Source organism: Centropristis striata, chromosome 10, assembly GCF_030273125.1.
Source record: "Centropristis striata isolate RG_2023a ecotype Rhode Island chromosome 10, C.striata_1.0, whole genome shotgun sequence".
NCBI classification, from domain to species: Eukaryota; Metazoa; Chordata; class Actinopteri; order Perciformes; family Serranidae; genus Centropristis; species Centropristis striata.
Genome location: NC_081526.1, coordinates 29041313 through 29062451, shown reverse-complemented (window position 1 = coordinate 29062451; position 21139 = coordinate 29041313). Strand labels below are relative to the sequence as shown.

General features: G+C 36.1%; 1 protein-coding gene across 1 annotated transcript in view; it reads left to right on the top strand.

Moving 5' to 3' along the window:
• LOC131979358 (transmembrane protein 163a-like) overlaps window positions 1-20790 on the top strand; it is a 92386-nt gene extending 71596 nt beyond the window's left edge. The window contains exons 5-8 of the mRNA XM_059343313.1: window positions 2299-2395; window positions 12256-12367; window positions 15007-15148; window positions 15340-20790. Coding sequence (XP_059199296.1) covers window positions 2299-2395; window positions 12256-12367; window positions 15007-15148; window positions 15340-15400 — 412 coding nt within the window. The 3' untranslated portion in view covers window positions 15401-20790. The remainder of the gene's footprint in view (window positions 1-2298; window positions 2396-12255; window positions 12368-15006; window positions 15149-15339) is intronic.
• Window positions 20791-21139: the final 349 nt, after the last annotated feature.

Sequence of the window (21139 nt, the reverse complement as noted above, 5' to 3'; positions counted from 1 at the left end):
CTCCGCCCTCTAAACACATTCACCTCATTATCCTTAATATTTTCTTAATAAACAAACATCACAAAGTGCCACCCTCCAGCGCTCTAATGGAAGTCTGCAACTTGTTTATTCTGGTAGCACGCCGTGCCCCAAATACACTGTAAACAGACTTCAGACATCTTCCAAACACTGCAATTGTGCTTAGAAACTTGGTTGTGATATATTATTATGTATTTATTATCACTCATATCCAACATAAAGAGGACTTTCAGTATTAGAGCAGTTTCTGCTGTAAAATGATTACTGGTGGAAGAAATATTCAGACCTCTAACTTAAGTAAAAGTACTTATACCACACTGTGAAATGACTCCACTACAAGTAAAAGTCCTGCATTCAAAACTTGCTGAAATAAAAGTACAAAAGTACCAACATCAAAATGTACTTGAAGTATCAAAAGTAAAAGTACTTGTTATGCAGAATGGACCCACTCAGATTGTTATTTATATTACTAATATATTATTTGATTATTTGTATTGATGCATTTATGTAATGTTATTTTAATTTAGTAAAGGTCGGACTCATTTTAAATACTTACATTTCATTTTTAAAAAGTCTAATCACTGTAAATTGATCGTGTGTTTCATGTTAAATCTTGAACTGAAAAGAATCTTAAGCTGTCAGCTAAATATAGTGAAGTAAAAGTATTAAATTTACATAAAATGGAAATACTCAAGTAAAGTACAAGTACCTCAAAACGTACTTAAGTACAGTACTTGCGTGAATGTACTTAGTTACATTCCACCACATTTGCCAACGTCATGATGCACATACTAAGACAAAACATAAGTCACACAGACATAAACTCGAAAAATACAGTAAATTCAAGCAAAAAAGCCAAATATTATCAAACCAATAAGCAATGTCTTAATCCCAAATAAAAATAACTTACATATTATGTATTTATTAGCACTCATATCCAACATAAAGAGGACTTTCAGTATTAGAGCAGTTTCTGCTGTAACATTATCACCAGTGGAAGAAATATTCAGATCCTTTACTTAGTAAAAGTACTAATACCACACTGTGAAATTAAAAAAGTAAAAAGTAAAAGTCCTGTATTCAAAACTTAGTGAAGTAAAAGTACAAAAGTATCAGCATCAAAATGTACTTAAAATATCAAAAGTAAAAGTCATGCAAAATGGCCTCAGTCGTTTTTTTTACATGGTCGCCCATAAATATATATTTAAAAATATATATATAAAATAATCAGACACAATCCTCTGTTAACTGTTTTTTTTTTCATTTTCATTATGATTTGTCTGGAATAGATTGATTAATAAAGTTTTTGGAAGATATGCACTTTATCTGCCAATAATAAATCCCATTGCCACAATCATTTCATAGAAAAAGGTAAAAAAAATATATTTTATTCTAACTTTATGGCCAACCATGTATATATTCCAAATATATATTTTTGTTATTACTCTAGATGCATTTATGTAAGCAACGTTTTACTCCAGGTACGGCTTATTTCAACTACTTCATATACTTTTAATGTGGTTTCATTTATAAACATGCATAATCACTTTAAATGTATCATGTTTTTATGTTAAATTTCGACTTGAAAAGTAACTAAAGCTGTCAGCTAAATGTAGTGGAGTAAAAAGTACAATATTTGCCTTAAAATGTAGTGAAGTAGAAGTATAAAGTTACATATGTAGAAATACTACAAACTACAGGTAACTCAGAAGTGTACTAAAGTACTTGAGTAAATATACATTCTACCACTGACCATCACACACCATCATGTGGCTGATTATGCCATTAGCTGTGAAATTCACTTCAATATTTAGTGTAATTGAATATAACTGATGCATCAGTAGGCTGACCACCACACTGTCATATCACTTATTACTGTCATTATGTCAATTCAAAGGTCGATAAACGAACTGTGTAATTCAAGCAAGTGAACAGGAGTTTTTAATGGACAATTGTTTTATTTTTTGTTCCACTGTTCCTTTAATATTTCATGGAGGTTGGTAAAAAAAATCTTTCCTAGTTCTGCCAGAGGCCACTGGCAGTATCATTTATAACTGTTTAAGTCAGGATACTTTTGTTTGTGTCTTTGCTGCAGCAGGAAAATGACAAATTATCCAGGTTTAAATGCAACAGAGAGAAAGTGGGAGACAGTATGACTGATCTGGAGTCTGCTTCTTTATGTTATTGCTTTGGTTCAACTTCCTCATGGCAGGTTTAGCAAAGAGATCACACTGGCTGGAGCTGATTCCTAACACTGTCTGTGTGTGTCTGTGTGTGCAGAGCATGTGTCGTGCTGGGGGTCGTGTTCGTTCTCTCCTCCCTGTGCATCCTGGGAAAGGCCATCCACGACCTGGCTACCCACATGCCCCCTGAAGTGGTAAGACCACACACACACACACACAGACACACAGAGACATATACTCTTTGTTTTGTAGAACTTTTGTTCATATTGAACCAGTGGTGGAATGTAACTAAGTACATTTACTCAAGTACTGTACTTGAGTACAATTGTGAGTATTTCCACATATGTAACTTTATGCTTATACTTCACTACATTTTGAGGCAAATATTGTACTTTTTACTCCACTACATTTAGCTGACAGCTTTAGTTACTTTTCGGGTCAAGATTTAACATGAAAAACATGATCAATTTTAAGTCATTGCCACTAGCACTTATTGATGCACTAATAGCTCTTATTGCACTATACTTTGATTGTTTGGTTTTATTCTTCCTGTAAGTCGCTTTGGATAAAAGCGTCTGCTAAATGACTAAATGTAAATGTAAAATATAAAGTGATCATGCATGTTTATAAATTAAACCACATACAAGTATATTAAGTTTTAAAATAAGTCCTACCATGAGAAAATTAAAACGCTGCTTACAGAAATGCATCAAGAATAATAATCAAATATAATATATTTGGAATATATAAAACGATCTTAGTGGGTCCATTCTGCATAATAAGTACTTTTACTTTTGATACTCGTAGCACCTATGATGTAATAATTTCTTGATAATGTAATAAAATGTGCACTTAACTCAATCAAAAATGTAATAAAACCTTATAATGTAATAATGTAAGGGGGGGTACTCTGATCAGAGCGGTGTCCCTAGCAACGGTGTGTTATACTTACAACTCCAGGAATTATTTTTCTGTTGTTGTTGTTGCCTATCTTGATCAATGGTGGTATTCTGGTAATTCTCCATAATCAACCTTTAAGTTCAGCATTAGTTTTACCATTAGAATTTTTTTATTACATTATTGGTGAAGTTATTACATTATTTTACAGTAGTGGAGTAATACTGCATTGTAGTATTAGTACTTTTACTTAAGTAAGGGATCTGATTCCTTTTCCCACCACTGTTTTGAACAATATTTTAGAAAAAGGATTGATGTTCAGTGATGCCATAGAGTGCCAGCACAATAACTGTTTGACATTTATGTAGTAATTCTTGGCGTTGGTTTGCCGTAGGAGGGTTGCTGTCTGATCAGACACAGTGCCAGGATTTCAGTGTTTGAATGAACTAAAGTAATTCTGGCTAGGCCTTTTCATTATGGTAGTTCATACTGTTTCCTTTCTTTTATCAGCCTCCCACTGCTAGTTTTGTTCAGACAGAATCGACTGATATCATGCTGTGGAAGGGGACTAGAGGTCTTTTTCTAAAAACATTTTCAATGCCGAGATATCGCTTTATTTGGCCGAGACAGTGTATTTATTACAAACGACACACGCAGGTTTATTGCTCAAATCTTGCCAAAATAAAACCCAATATTCTATCTAGGGCATTATTGTTGTGGATTGTGTAGACCGGTACGTTATTTGTTTCATTTGATTGCAGAAAGAGAGAGAGATGGACTGCTGTGTGAGCTAGATTGACTTTTAACAGGAGGGAGAGCAATAGAAATGTGTTCAAGGCAATATATAAACAATCAAGAATTTTGAGCCCTATCTGTCATCTCTTTGTCTACATTGTTTTCTAGGTTCTTCTAGTCTCAATAGGAACTCCATTTGCAGATATAAAATTAAAGACCCACTGCAACGTAAAATGGCTTGTGCAATAAATGTTGCCTTTTACTTTTTACAAAGGTTGTTGTTGTTTGTTTTTTTATTCGTATTTAAATGTTGATTTACATGATTAAAAATAAGAATTTAAAGAATATGCGGTCTACTATTCTCCTATATGACTGACAGTTATAGAGAGAGACCAATCTCTATAAGCAGATATTGGCATGTAAATATAGAATGTGTAGGCAACAGAACAAGATTGTGGTTTCTGTTTGTGGTATTGACGAATCCTGCTGAGCAGCTTTGGTTAAATGCCTATAAACAGTTTGTGTGGAGAGAAAAGAGGTGGAACACATTGGCTAAAATGCAATCTCAAAATCCATTGGCTATTATATGATAATCCGGTCAGTGATGTGGTCTCTCAACTCCAACTCAGTTCTTACATCTCCAGCTGTTAATCAGACTGTAATCTATGACCAGTCAATGGAAAAACAAATTGTAGAATTTCTCAGAAAATCAGATATCTCTCTATGATTTCTGGTGTTTTTAATGTGTCTGCCTGCAACACAGTGCTTTTACTTTTTGTAATCATCATTCCTGTGCTGGTACGGCTGCAACCATGAATGAGGTGTCCGTTACATTTCATGACCACATGTTGAAAACACAGTCACCCCTTCTAAATACTGTAGGGCCCCAGAAGTGTGGCAATTGTTACAGAACTGGTTGTGGCCCCTCCCGGCGCTCAAAATATCTCAAAATATGGTGTTTTTTTAATTGAAGTAGAATACATGAAGTAGGGTGGCTTTTTTCTGGAAAAGCCACCCTACTTCATGTATCAACAGACTATAATCAACTGACTGTAATCTATGACCAGTCAATGGAAAAACAAAATGCAGAATTAGTGTCCCTCGCCACCAGAGGCTAAACCGCCAGCAGACCGATCGCCAGGGGGGTTCCAAGAATGGAGAGAGACTTAATAACACCTGGTTTATTGCTGTTGTTTAGGTTGTTTTTTTTTAAACTTAGTTTTTTTAGTCAATTATGTTGGTTTTCCGGACACTTAGTATTGCAACTCACAAGAGGCAGATGTAAAAAAGGAGTAGTCAAAAGTATCCTTTGTAGCAGCTCAGTGGTGCCTTTCATTAGACCTCTTTTTTTCTCCCTCGAGTGCCAACATTGTTTAAACTTCACACCTGAAGTTTGTAACACAGGCTTTTTGTTATACATTTTAAGTGTCAAGCCCAAACTAAAAAAGTATTTCTTCAGAATGTTCAAAGCTCTTTCAGGGCATAGTCCTCATGAGACTGGTCTCCCCTCAAAAATGACAATGTAGGGCGTTTGTACAGACAGCAAAATACGACACATATTAACGTTTTAACAGAGGTGGATAGGTCAAATAAAGACCAATGGTGAAAGAAGTATTTAGATCCCTTACTTAAGTAAAAGTACTAATACCACACTGTGAAATGACTCCACTACAAGTAAAAGTCCTGCATTCAAAACTGAGTGAAGTATAAGTACAAAAGTATCAGCATCAAAATGTACTTAAAGTATCAAAAGTAGAAGTACTCACTATGCAGGATGGACCCACTCAGATTGTCCTAATATATTATTGTATTATTATTTTAATGCATTTGTGTAAACTTTAATTTACTGTTGTCAAGGTAGGGCTAATTTTAACTACGTAATATACTTTTATGTGGTTAAATTATTAAAATGCTTAATCATTTTAAATGTATTATGTTTCTGATGTAAAATCTCAACCTGAAAATGGAAAAGCTGTCAGCTAAATGTAGTGCAGTAAGAAGTACAATATCTGCCTCAAAATGTAATGAAGTAGAAGTGAAAAGTTACATAAAATGTAAATACTCAAGTCAAGTAGAAGTACCTCAAAAATGTACTTAAGTACAGTACTTGAGTAAATGTACTTCCGGCATTCCTACATGCATTTATTAACGTCTTACCAGGACGATTTTTGTAAACCTAGATCAGTGGTTTTGTAGCCTAAGTTCACAGAAACTGCAGCCTTTTTTACAACCGTGAACCGTATGCGTATATATAATGAAATGTGCTATTTTTAGAACACTCAAAGGTACCGTGAGCCACAAAACAATCCTATATGTTGTTATGGGTGGTACTGACAAACGGTCTATTCAGTCTTTAGGTTGGAGATCTTGTTGTCCTCATACAACATTTTTTACATGTGACAAGTAAACTGGGTTTGTCGTGTAAAATCAGTGTGTTAAATGAAATGTTTAAACTGAATATCACGTGTGTTAAAGAAGTTAAGAATTATGGCATTGTATAGCAGAGCTGTCTGAACAGAGCAATGCTCATTTATTTATTGAGTGCTGTTTAATGCAAAGTCAAAACATTTCATACAGGGATTAAAAATGCCATGACAGTGCATCAGTTTAAACATGACCTTGGGCTTTATGATTTCCGACAGTCAGTTTTTATTAAAAAAAGAAACCGCTCATTAACTGCTCCAAGCTGTTTCCCCAACAACAGAACAGCATAAACGGCATGTTTATGAGAAAAATGGCAAGTACAGGTGCATGTGTGTGAGTTGATTGCAGAAATCACCCCACATACACATCAAATGACACATGCTCAAGAACATTGAGTTCCTTATGTGCTCAGTTTGAGTCAAAACATAGACATACAGTACATGCAGCACACACATCATTCATTGTTGTGAGCGAGGTGTCTTTTTATAGCCTTGTGCTGCTCTGACGTCACAGTCTGCCTCCACCTGACTATTGTTCCTTCTCTCCGACGCAGACACGCACAGACATGCACACACACTTTCTTTTTAATGTCAACACTTCACTCCTCCCCCCACCTCTCTCTGGAGGTGTTAAGACTATGAATAAAATCCCAAAATAGTCTCATCTTTCTGTTGCTGGGGCACGGCCCAACTCTTCCATCGTCACACTGTTTGGGGAGTCCTTTCCACTTCTGTGCTTTGAACCCTCCTATTTGGTTTGTAAATGATTTAATCTTCGCCATCTGTCGGTTTCACTGACCGGTAAAGCCATGACAGAGATTTTTACACTCTGAATTCACATTAGTCCCCTATTATGTAGTTTCAACGCTCTACAAAGCCCTTTTTGATTTTGTTATGGAGCCCAGCAGTGCTCCCAAATCCCCCCAAAAATCTAAATTTTTCACTGTTGATGTTTTGAAACACAGCAGTGCACACTTGAATGTTAAAACAGCCTCGAGCCGAGAGGAAATGCGAGACTTGTGGGACTACTGGGGCCTTTAACAAAATCATGAGGTATACCTTAGCCTTTACAGTTTTCTAGTAAACACGTGACAATTCATTATGTTTTTACATGAGGCCTAAAAACATGATGACCACATAATAAAGCTAATTTTAAAAACATTTTAAAACCTGTTTGTATCCATGTGGACATTGTCGAGAACTCTTCTTCTTCCTTGTCTTTTCTGGTGTGTGGTTCTAGGTGTATTACTAACTATTGTTCAGTGGGAAAGCATGAAAATCATCTGCATTAATGCCAAATGCATGTATTGTACATCCTTATGCATGTGCACGAGATACAAACCAAACATATATCCACTTATAAAACATTGCTCCACTCCTGGTCAAAAATAAGTAAAGAAAAATAAGTAATTGCTTGAAGTTTATTGTATCAATATTCTTTATACGCACGTTCATTTATTAATTTTTTACATTCTTTTAAATTTACCATAATGATATAGCAAATATATAACAATTTATACCCAAGCAGACCATGACTGTTTCAATGATTGCTATAAAATGTCCACAAAACATTATTATTTAACCCCTAACCACCACTGAACAGACATTAGCTATAGGCTAATTAGCAACAGAAGCACATTTTTCCTCTTGTCATTGTTTGTTCAGGAAGTTGATCCATAAAGTGAATGAGGCATACAAGGCAATTTAAATAAGGTCACTTAATTTTCAGTAACTGGCCACAGGCAAATTAGCCTTTGAAACATGAAGCCAATACAAAAGTGCAGAAATCTGCAGTTCCTTGAATGGCCACTTGAGGCTGGCTCCAAAAATGATTCACTCCCCATTGACCCCCATGTTAAAATGTCCAACATTACAGCAGAAATAAATATGTTTACAGCCTGGTACAAAAAACAGTTTTGGTCTCTATAGCTAATTTTCCTCCTTCATGACAACTGTACAGGGGGTGAATTTTTCACTCATCCATTTAAATGATATTATTGCATGAGTGATAGGGGGTGTTTCAGCAATCAGCAATCTTATAGGTGACATCACAGAGACTACATTTATGTTATATATCATCTCTGCTTTGAACACACCTTTAGTCATGGATTCACCTACACTTTCAAACTCCTAAAGTTTTGCTATTGCAGGAAATTAACTAAATACTAAAAGCCAGGTAGCAACAGCCCAATTGTTTAGAAGATACACACACATACAGCAAAGGGTGAAGGAGTAGAGTTTTGAATTCAGCAACTGAGAAACAACAGCAGATTGAGGACAAAACACAAAGACAGAGAATTGTTATTCATGTGGATATAATGAGATTTAAAGCCACGATACAGGAATGTATAAATATCTGTCCCAGACAAACCAAGCCTGTCTTTTTGATCATTTTAAGTGCATGTTTGATGGTGTAAAGAATGAGTCATTGAGGCCCCTTTGACCACAATCAAAAGCCAAGAGACAGAAGCTGATAGAGAAGCAGGTTGAGGGCAGCAGCTATTCTGCAGACTGTGTTTGATGCTCCAGTGCCATTATGTTAATAGAAACCGGGGGTGTTAGGTCTCAGAGGAGCTTCCTGACACCAGCTAGAGCCTATTACCTCTGTCTGTCTGTCTGACATTCCCTCGCTTTTCTTCACCATCCCACTCCCTTCTTTGTGTCTCCTCCTTCAGTCTCCAACACTCTCTGTCTTATCTGATTAAGTATCAGTTTGTTGAAGAGCGATCTGTCTTATGTAAAATACTTTAAGGGCTGCATGGTTTGGCAGGATGTTGTAGATGTAGGAGTTTAAAAGATTCATTTCGTTCTCTGTCTCATTTATCCAGTCTCTCTCTCTACTCTCAGTCATTATCCCATTCTACTCTCTCTCTCTTTCCATCCATAGCCCATCTCTCTCATTGTTTCCCTCACCCCTAACTCTCCCTACAAGCTCACCTACTCCGTCTCCCTCCATTACCACGTCTGTCATTCCTTTCAGACTCTTATTTTTCTCATTCGTAGTCTCCTTATCTTTGTATCCATCCTTTTTGGGGGCTTGCTTTTATTGAAGTCTTCATCAAATAGAAGTCAGAGGTGATTAATCACACCAGCAGCGATCTGTTTATGTGCTCTGTTTGCCTGCAGGACAGCGTGTGTGACTGAAAGAACCAGAAAAAGATTATGAAAAGAAAACATTTAAGAGCGAATCTGCAGGCTGAATGTGATGTTTCTGGGTTGACTGGACTTCTCTGGTTTCTCTGTTTACTTTTAAATATAACTACAGAAACATAACTGCAGTGATACAGTGCAAATGCTACAAAGTGTTGCTACCTTGAAGTATTGGCCTGTTAAATCACATTGAGCGGACAGAGGGTGGAGAAAATCAGGAATCCTGATTCGCATCACGTCCTGGGTCGCTGCTCTCATGGCAGGCTGTCTGTGTCTAGTGCCTGATTAAACACAGAGAGCTGGGATTGGCTTTCCCTGCCTTTGTGCTGCATGGAGAGAGGGAAACAGACATGATGCAACAAATACGTACATATAGTAAATGCATGCAGTGACGCAGTTACAGTGAACTCGCTCATTTGTTCTCTGATCTGGATTGGAAAGGCTGACAATCAAAAAGAGCTGAAGGGATCCCTTTCTCTAGCAGCAGTCAGCCAATAAGGGATATGTATGCATGTGAAATTAAATCCAAAATCACAAATAACAGTGTTTCTGAATCACTGCACTCAGTTAACATAAGCTTTTCTTTATTCCTGCCCCATTTAATTCAAGTAAATTCAAGTAAAAAGAGGGTGAACAAGTTATGAGCTTACCAGCAATCAAGAGTTCAAACTTCAAGCAAGCACATGTTGGTTTACATGACGATACAGTGTGTCTGTGTGTGTTAAAGAGGTCGGATAAAGAATCCCATTGCCTTTAGTCAGGATAGTCATTTGGTCAGGGGATGTGATCAAATCGGGTTGGGTACCTTGCACTGCTGGCTGGTCATTCCTAGCATTTTTTATGTATTTTTTTAATACATGACAGGATATAGAAAGACTTAGCCTACTTCTGAATTCACCTTCTGTTCGCTACATAATTCACTTTATTGATCCTGAAGCCGTTTATTGAGTGTCCATGGCTTGGCAAAATATGGTGTTTTTTGTTATTCCTGGAAAAGCAACCCTACTACATGTATCAACAGACTATAATAAGACCATTTTGAGAGTATCGGGGCATTTAACATTTTTTATTAATTTTTCAGGAAAAATTTCAACATGCTATTGTATGACTTTTTTTCAAATTTCAAATTTTGGACATCTCAAAATATGTTGGTTTTTTTTGTTATTGCTGTTAAAGCCACCCTACTACATATATCAACGGACTATGATAAGGCCATTTTGAGAGTATCGGGGCATTAAAAAATATTATGACTTTTTCATGAAAAAAGATCATGGCTTTTTTTCAAAATTTTTAGGACATTCTAAAATTGTTGTTTTTTTAGAATAATTTTTGATGTATTATACTACTACTATCAACAAGCTGTTTTAAAATCATTCAAAGTAAGTCATATTTGGAGAAACAACAGAATTACCATATTTTGACATTTTTCGACATACTATAGTGTGACTTTTTGGGGGGTTTTATGGACATACTAAAATATTGTTTGTTTTTATATGTTTTTGGACGTTTTATGCTGTTACTTTGACCAACAAAGTCACCTCAGATAGGTCAGTGTGTCAGCAGACTGACTAGAGGACAGAAAGTTGTTGGTTCAAACCTCATGACGGAAAGTTACATTTTAAAGTTTAATACCACAATGAAGAAGTCAAATATGACCATGTGTCAGAGGAGAGAGAAGACAGAAGGTTGTAGGTTCGATCCTTATAAGTTGCAGTGAGATTGCTGAGAGATAAATGCAGGAGGTTATACATCTGAATTTCTCCATGTGGATGAATGAAGTACCTATCTATCTATAAGTATTTAAAATGACTTTTTACTGAGACAGTATACAATGACATTTTCAAGACTCAAAATTCACAAGATTCAAACCAACAACCTTCGGTCTTCTCGTTAGTCTCCCATCACACTGAGCTATAACTTTTTTTTATTTAAAATATTTTTGGACGTATTATACTATTACTATGACCAACAAGCTATTTTATATAATTTTTAGGTTTTTTTTGGACAAACAATGGAATGACCATGTTTTGCCTTTTTCAACATATTATAGTATGACTTTCTTTTGTTTATTTTTATTTGGACATCTCAAAATACGGTGTGTTTTTGATTGCTGTGTATCTACAGTGGATTGATGCATATACTCCACCTTGCTTTTGGACAAAACTATGTCATGGCAGGTGTATAGTTCAGGACCCAAGGAAGCTTGGTGTTCAGTGCAAAGTTGTTTGGATGACCTAAAATAGGTAAATGGAAATGCAGCTATTTGTGTTGTCAGAAAATTCAAGGATGAGTGGCTCTCAAAAAAGCTGCCAGAAGCTATACAGTTTTGAACCCGTTTCAAACACACACATATTGAATGGGCATGAAACTAGTTGAATCCAAAATTCCCTAAAAATAACCCTGATCAAATGTCTGACAAAAACAATAGAGCTGGGTTCTTCTCTCACGTGTCTCCCTTGTCCCAGTTTTTCTCTTCTTCTTGTCTCCGTCTCTCTCCCCCTGTTGGCCCAATTAAATCTGATAGAAAGACACTCTGGGGTCAAGTGCAGGTTTTTGCTGAGTCTGTTTGAGACTTAAAAACACCCTCACATCACTTAGAGGCGTGATCAGAATGACCTTGGGTTGATGCACCAAGTCAAGCCTGTATATATATTACTATAACGGTTGAGCCGACAAAAGCTTTGTGGGTCATTGTGTCTGACTGATAATGTTTTGTGCTTTTTAGTGTTTGCTGTACATATACTGTGTGTAGCTTTCCCTCAGTTTGTTTGCATGCTTTTCCTTTAACCACACAGGGTTTAACACAACCTATTACACCAAACTCTCTTCTATTCCCTGTCTTTCTATAGGACGACTTCCTCTACAGTGTGTCTATAGTGAGCGGACTCACATGTGCTGTGCTGGCTGTGGCCAAGTTCATGCTGGGAAGAGTGCTGACTAGTCGGGCACTTATCACGGACGGTAGGGTACACACACACACACACACACACTCTGAAATATAAATAAATGAATAGCCCATAGGTCTTAATGAAGCATACAAATGACGACAGAATGGCAATAGGAAATAGTAACCGACTAAATGCCCAGAAAAAATGACTGTGCTTTCCATCACTAATTAGTCATTCCTGTAGCATTTCAGTGTAGATGATCAATGTCTGTCTCTTTTTCCTGCTAATGAAGTATTTAAACCAGAACAGTTTGAAAGCGGACTTTCAATAGCTGTGTTGTTTTTTTAGGGAGGAAAAAAAAAACGGACTTAACAATGAGTTTTGTACTGAAAAGTGGGAGTTCGAGAGGAGTTAGGGTTAAAAGTAAATACTGTGTATAGAGAGATAAGTAGATGGTAAATAGTAGTAGAATATTCTTTACGAAAGTAAAACTAGCAATATTGCTGTGAAAAACATTTTATCATCAAAGGTTTCAAAAGTACAAATACTTTTTATGCAAGCCTGCCCCTCTCAGAGCATATTATTGTATAGTTTTATTAGATTATAATAATTAATGTTGTATTTACTTGTCAGAGGCATATCAGAGTTTAAGCCAGTCCAGGGGGAACTTATTTCACCTTTTTTTATGCTGTTTGGTAGTTTTATTGACCATAATATTCAAAGTAACTAGAAGCTGTAACTGTCAAATATATGTGGTGAAGTTAGAATTACAATGTTTCACTCTGAAATGTAGTGAAGTAGAAGTATAATGTAGCAAAATACTGAAAGACCTTTCCCCAATTTTGAATCAAGCGTAAACTGCCAGGGTTAAAGGGAAACTTTGGTAATTTTCAACAGTTGAGCAGGCAGAACCTGCGTCAACATTCCCCTTTCCTAGACATGCTACATGCTAGACTTCTATGTTGAAAAAAAATATATATATTTTAAAGAAGGTTAAAAGTTGTGGCTGGGGACCTGTGAAAAGCAACACATTCTTCATGGACGTGTTGTATACAGCCACATCATAAGTTAGCTAATGTTAGCAAAACATAGCTAGATAGCTAGCTTATGTCAAGCTACATCAAGAGGTGTTAGCCTAGTTTCAGCTCATGAACATCACCTGCCATGATAATGTTGAAGAGATTTAGAAAAGGGCAGCTATGTCGGTTGCTGAAAAAGTTTCCCTTTTAACATTATGGTACACTAACCCAAAAAACAAAACAGCGAGTCAAAGCATTACAACTAAAACCACACAGGGTTTGTGTCTTTCTGTGTCAGAGAAAGTTGCTCTCAAAACTGAGTTGAAAGAACTAATAGGTTATGACCCACTGGCTGCACATAGACAAATGCGCATGTGAACAAAAGCACAGAGCACACACACACACACACACACACACACACACTGCTATCCCCAGGTCTCAGAACGCACAGGGCATCAATCCAATAAACCTGAGGTTGCTGTTCTCAGAGACTGGATTTATTTCCCACAAGACTATACACTTACTGCAGGCGAGACAATAACCCACTATGCTAGCTTTCACACAAGGTGAAATGTAATTATAAAAAAACATCAGCTGCTATACAGGCTAATTCAAGTACAGTAGACGTAGTTACCAATTTTGTGCTATTTATATTTCAAAAACAAGTTGAATTATGTTAATTATTTTCCTCTGCCACCTCTGTGATGTGTTTAAAGGAATCCCACATTTTGGAAAGTACACTTATTTTATTTGCTTTCTTGCCAAAAAAGTAGATATATATATTGTAAAATAAAAATAAAAGTTAACCAAGCCACATAATTTAGCTTAGTGTAAAGATATGAATCAGGAAACACCTGACACGCCTGGCTCTGTCTAAAGGTTTAAAAAATGATCTGCCCATCATTTCCTCTAAAACTGGATGCCTGGTAACCTCATGGTGATTACAAAACTCCAGAAAGTCACTGTGCTCAGCCAAGAAATAGTCTGGGATATAATCTGTAAAACAACAAATTTCTTTTTTTTTTTACACATTGTACTATTAACAGTTGAGATACAATGTGTGAACCTTCTAGTAGGTAGTATGCCAGGTTAGCTTGGTTAACAGGTTAACTTTAACCATGTATTTACTATACAGATATGACAGTGACAGTCCATATTCTCCTCTAATTCTCAGAAATAAAGCAAATAAGTGAATCAACCAAAACGTCACACTATTCCTTTGACACCAGAATACCTTGCCCTTAGATAAACAGATTACTGTTTTTGTTCAAATCTGTGAGCCTCTTTTGAAAATAACTGCATTAATCGCAAGCAGCAACCTCCAGGGCTGAAAAGTGAAGTCAAAGTAGAAGTCCATTAAACATGCATTCTTTCTAATGGCCAGCAGGGGGAGACTTCACTAGCTGTAAAAAGAAGTCCCATTGTTTAGAAGTCAATGAGAAAATTACTATCCTTCTCATTTGATTTAATACCTCGGTAAAAGTTCCCTGATGTGTTTATGATCTCAATCACAACTTTCAAGCCTTCTTAGATACAACTTGTCCAAATACGGTAACTTCTGGCTTCAAAAAAACACTAAATGGTGATGCTAAAATGTCACACTCAAGGCTTCAAACCAATAGCTACAATTTCTACAGTCTACAACATACAATACAAAAGGAGACATTACATTTCTCCATGTTTGTGTTTTCAGGGTTTAACTCTATGGTCGGTTCTATCATGGGATTTTCCATTCTGATCAGCGCCGAAGTCTTCAAGCACCATGCTGACGTCTGGTTTCTGGATGGCACCATGGGAGTTCTCATAGGACTCATCATCTTAGCATATGGCATCAAGTAAGATATGAAACCAACAGTCTACTGTCTTTGACGATCAATTTGAAATATTATTTGTATTGGGCCGATCCATATTCTATTAATGCCAGATCTACAGCTCAGCTGTTGTGCTGAGTGCCAAAGCAGGCCGAGTAATCTTACAACTTAATTTTTGCACACTTTCCAACGAGACCTTGTTTCTACGTCCACAGGCTCCTGAAGGACATGGTACCCCGTGTGAGACAGACGAGAAACTACGAACGCTTTGAGTGAGAGTGTGTGTTGAATGGATGAGAAAGATCAAACACACCCACACACCTGGCTGCCTCCTGCCCTCCGCCCTCTTCTCTCTGTCTTTCATACACACCGTAACACACATTTCACCTGCATATGCAGCACATACAGACTCTAAACATGTCCTCATATACACAAATATATACGCACATGCTGTATATAGTATACTGTATATAGTGCATTCATACATTCAGACATAAACACACACACACACACACACACACACACATGCATGCACACACAAACATCTGAGAGACTTTGAGGGAAAAGGATGTGATTGAAGACCACATCCTGGAGAGAAAGAACTTCAAGTAACTTTTACTTTTTATTTCTTGAAACCACCAGTTTAAAAATTGCACCTAGAATAAGGAAAAGGCCCAAGATCTGAGACTCCTGTGTACCAACAGGAGCTTTGGATTTGTTCGACCTGGAGTTACAGTAGTTGCTGTTTAGATGACACCCTTCACATCATCACAGTTTACACACTGCAAGGGACGACTGTATATTGATTTGTCCTCAAGGGTTCAGCTATTGTCTAGTTGCTTTCAATATTAAGAAAAAAACCAAATGGTGTAGATTTTATTTAACACCCTTAAAACCCAGGGTGGAGCGAGGGGTAGAGGTGGGGTTAGACCAAAAACTAATTGAGAAAAAGCTTGTACCTGTAATGCCAAAATGCATGCACAAGGCTGAATAATTAATAATTGAATGGTGCTTTTTTAGCTTATTGTTATAACAGAACAGTAAAAAAAAAACAGTCATTTTGGTTCAACCCTAACCCTGGGTTTTAATAAGTTAAATGAAGCCTACGCACAACAAATACACAATTTTAATGTAATTTAGGTAACAAAACATACAACTAACATTGAACGACTTTCTTTTACTTATTTATTTTGAATTATTATTTCCTAAATCGGAGTTCCTGTCAAAACCTCCTCTCTTCAAAGCAGCCACTTCACATCCAGATTTGTTGCTTAGAGAGGAAGAGAGGAGATGGAAAGCACAGAAAAGGGGACTTAGACAGAGAGCATATGAGTAGTACTGAGTCAGCAAACACTGCTTTGTCCAAAAGGTGAAATGCATCAGCAAGACAGTGAGGTCAGCCTTGATCTAGATACTCTAAAAGCAAACAACAGTTAAGAGCACAGGAGACACTGAGGACAAACATTTGCCATATGAAGGCTATAAAACCTAAGTGCACAAGTGATTTATGTACATTGCCGAGCGTACTGTACTGTGCGTAATGTATCCAAGCACAAATTAGACACATTTTCCTTCATCCTTTAGCGTTTGTTGCTGACAGTTTAGCACAATGTCAGATTTAACATAATGGGTAATCTTAGGAACTATACGAGGGTATTTAGCCTGTTTTGTCTTAACTGCTGTATCTGACATTCATCGCCATATATTGTACATGTCTTTTGTTTACAAATACATACCTTACTGTGACAAAGTAAAATTTGAAGAGGCAATAGCAACCAGGTGAAGAATAGTAATAAAATCCAAGTTTTTTTATAAGGGTCAAATGGGAAAAAAACACATCAATATTTATCTTTCTTTTTTTTTTGTAACACTATCACACTTCAATGATGAAAAGGTGTGATATCACTTAACTCTGCAGGAAAGTCTCTGGTACCATTTTGCTTTACTATGAATATATATCATTATTTTTTTCTCTATGGAATGTCAGACTGAATCCAGTTGGGATATTTATTACTTATTAATATTAATATATTTTTTGTGTGTTTTGACTGCAAAGTTCATGTGCAAAGCTGGAAAAGACAAAGTCTCAAAACCTAAGATGAACCCAAGCACAATGACGAAGACAAAGCAGTCTGTGGGAATATCATTTTCATTGCATATCATTTACAGAGACAAAGTTTTCTCCTGTGTCTACTCATCTGTTCTGCGTGTTTCCACTGTTATCATTCATTATTATGTGCAATGAACAGAATGTAAATACAAACCACACAGTTTGTAAATATGTTTATTACACTGTTCGGGTGCATCAGTAAGAAAAGTCACAAATATAGTCGTAGTACTTTATGGCCGACATAATAGGCTTTTTGGAGTAGACAGCATATAGTTTAAGTACAGGATGATCAGTGTTGCATATAGTTAAAAATGTTTACTCTATAGTGCTTATACTGTAAATGTTGTTTTACATATTACTGTAGATTATTGGTGAAATTAAATGATAAGTCTTACTGTAAATTGTTTGCACTGTAAGTGAAAATCTCAGAGTGGATGTAGGTGGGATCTGTCCGAGGCTTCTTTATCATTCATTAGAAGCTGTGAAAACGTGAACTGAGCAAAATAATTATTTTACATGTTGAAACGGGTCAGCAACAATTTTGCAGAAGCCTTAAAAGGCAAGTGAGAAATCTGGTGATCTATTTTCCAGGACATTTGTTTGAAAATTATTTTATTTGTGAAACAGTGGGGGAAAAAAGTTTCAGGATTAGTTTTTGTGTTTGTTAATTATAAAGTTATATATATATTAAGACACACGTTTTGCCACGTTTTGGGTTTTTTGTCAGCATTTTTCTTCTTTCTATTATTTATTATTATAAGTGGTTGTTGTAATACTCATTTCAGCTGAAGTACATATACCCTGTGTTTACTGTGTATAGGGAAATTAAAACTCAGCTGGAAGAAAACATGAATGTTTTTAGTCCTATTTAGAACATGGGGGTGTGGTGAACTTCAGCCTCTTGTGGCCGAAATTAGTATTACAACAACAAACGCCTAGAAAAATGACCCTGACAAATAACTATGACAAATGACTAATGTTTTCACCTGGCAAAACCTGTTTTCCATCAGTGAAACAGGTGGAAAAAAATCGAATCTTTGAAAGTTTATCCTCATAAAAGTTTGTATTTATTTATTCATTTTTTTTATCAGTTCTTAAGTTTAGAAAGCTCTGAAGAAAATTAAATCACCAGAACTTGTTTTTCCTAGTTGCCTCTCAGGGCTTCCAAATAATTTACCTGCTGGCACAATTCAGTATTTTACTGATCTCTACTGATATTTTACTGATTTTACTGATCTTTAGTGGGTGTCACAAGTTCAGACATGAAATCACCCAGAACATTTTCAGAGAAATGTTTAAGATGTAAACAGTCAAGAATTATATAGATTCAATGAAATTGAAAGAAATTACTTCTTAAAATCAGCAAATTGATTTACGAAACCAAGTTCAGTTCGTAGATTAGATAGATTTCACAGACGTTTTTTAGATGAATTAAATTGGAAATACATTTCTATAAATAATGAATTGACCCTGTTTTATGCACAAACACAAACAGTTTATAAATCATCTTGCAATCATGGACCAAAAATAAGTAAACTGCACACTGCACATGACAGTGGCCTGGTTTCTTTCTCTAAATATGGATCCAGAGTGCTTGTGTGCCCCCTTGTGGTAAAAGAGTACATGACAAGAGATTTAATTAGTATTCAGTGCAGTGGATCCAAGGGAGAGTCTAAATTTATCCCAGGCTGAAGACAGAAACAGAAACACAGCCTTGGACCACTGGCCTGAGGTTGCCTACATCCACTCTCAGTTGACATACTGGTCAAGGTGCAAAACTCTTGGTATTATCTTTAGTTTCATTGTGTGACAAATAAGGATTAGCTATAAACTGAAGGTGTGAATCAGCTCACACCCCTTCAACTCACCAACAGCACACTGATTTGTAATGTTTCCCCTCTGATGCATAGAAGACAATCTTTACAATGACTTTTTTCCTAGCAAAGCACAGTGTTTACATGCTAATAACCACCACATAAGGCACAGAACAAACTCATACTAACTTAGTGACAGTATGCTTTACTCGCTCTATTGCTTATACAGTATTGTGTTTGGATAAACTGGAGACTCTTTTGATCTTGGCAACGAAATCGTTTCTACCTCTCTTTGCACTTTGTTTTATTTCCATGCAACTTTCATGCTAGATAGAGTTCAGGCCGGGTGCCGGGGTCGTGGCCCTGACTACTCATACACTGCTTAGTAATGGGTGATCTTTGAAGCTGTTGCACTTGCTGTGAATCACTGGTTCGGTGCAGCAGCTGGATACCAAAATAAATAGTATAACTGTTATTCTACGATCACCAGAGTTGCAGTTGCATTTCATTCATCTATAACGTGGTTTCTCCAATGCCCGATTAAATGTTTGTACCCTCACCTTCACCAAAAGAATTATCGAGGTTTGTAAAGAAATCACCTCTGAACATGTACTTGCATATATGGAAGCCCAGAGGGGACTTTATTACATGGCAATGTAAACTTGAAAATGTCATTTCAAAATAGCATTTAGTTTTACACATGTACATGTTATTTGAGTATCTTTGAGTATTTTTGTTTTCATTTTTACATTTTGAATGTTTTATTTTTATTTTTACATACTATTCGTATATTTTCCGTTGTAAGGTAGAAGAAGTCGTTTAAAATTTACAGCCATTTACAGCTATATGCTTTTTCTTTTACAAAAAGTTAGAAAACGGAATTTCTAACAAATGTTGCCTGCATCAATGGAAAATTGGGTTACATTGTTTATATTGGATTTTAATTTCCAAATTTTAATCAACATTTGAATATTGTCTTTTGTAGAACTTTGAAAATTAAATATCAAACAGCTTTTCCATTTTAATTTTTATGTGAAAATTAAAATACAAATTAGATTATTGAATTTTCATAAATTTTTTTACTCAAATAACAAGCACATATAGAATATTACAATACGATATTGCATGTATATCTTCATTTTCAAATTGACATTATAATTTTAATAAAGTCCCCTCTGAGTTTCCATATCCACAAACACACACCTCTGTTGAATGCTGAATCCATGTCATCGTTCCATTTAAAATGGCTCAGAAACGTTCTGCAGCTTGATGAACTGTGCCAAATCATTGAAAACATCTGTCCTCTCTTCTGACATGTGTATCATTGAATTATGCTTGAATGGATGAAAAGACTTATTATCGACCCAAAAGGCATCAAACCATTCATTTTACTTAATTTTACACAGTTATAATAGCAATACTACCCCCTTCTCTGTTGCTTTAGGCTTTGCATTGGCTTATAAAAACCCTTACACTTGTAACAACCTTCAGTGGTTACAAGTGCATTGCAGCCACACACACACACACACAGACAAAACATAACATACATGGAAAGATATAAGTGAATTTCCAATAAATCTGACTGTAACAGAATAAATATTTGTCTGTTTGTACAGTAATGACATCAGTGGTATTACAGATGATGTAAACACCATTTATTTATGTAAAAGAACTATGAGGTATCTCTTTGTCAAAGAGCAAACTTTTATTGATTAATAAAGTTTTATCCTGCTTAATGTTTAGACATGTTTTATTTGTTTTTTCTAACCACAGAACTGTCATGGAAGGTTCCGACCACTCATTTACATTGTCATTTAGCAGTTGCTTTATCCAAAGCATCTTACAGGAAAAAAGGGAAAAAAGTGCAGCAATAAGTGCTAGTGACAATTCTTTAAGGAGTAGAATTGTGGCGTGGTGCTAGGAGAGAAGGTGCTCTCTGAAGAGCTGGGTCTTCAGGAGTTTTTGAAGACCCAGCCACTCAATAGGTATGATGGGGGCACAGGTATCTGTGTGTTATGTCATGTTGAGTGGTTACTACAGTTTGCAGTATGTTAACAAGCACCAAATGCCAGTGCCCCAGTTTTTTTTTTA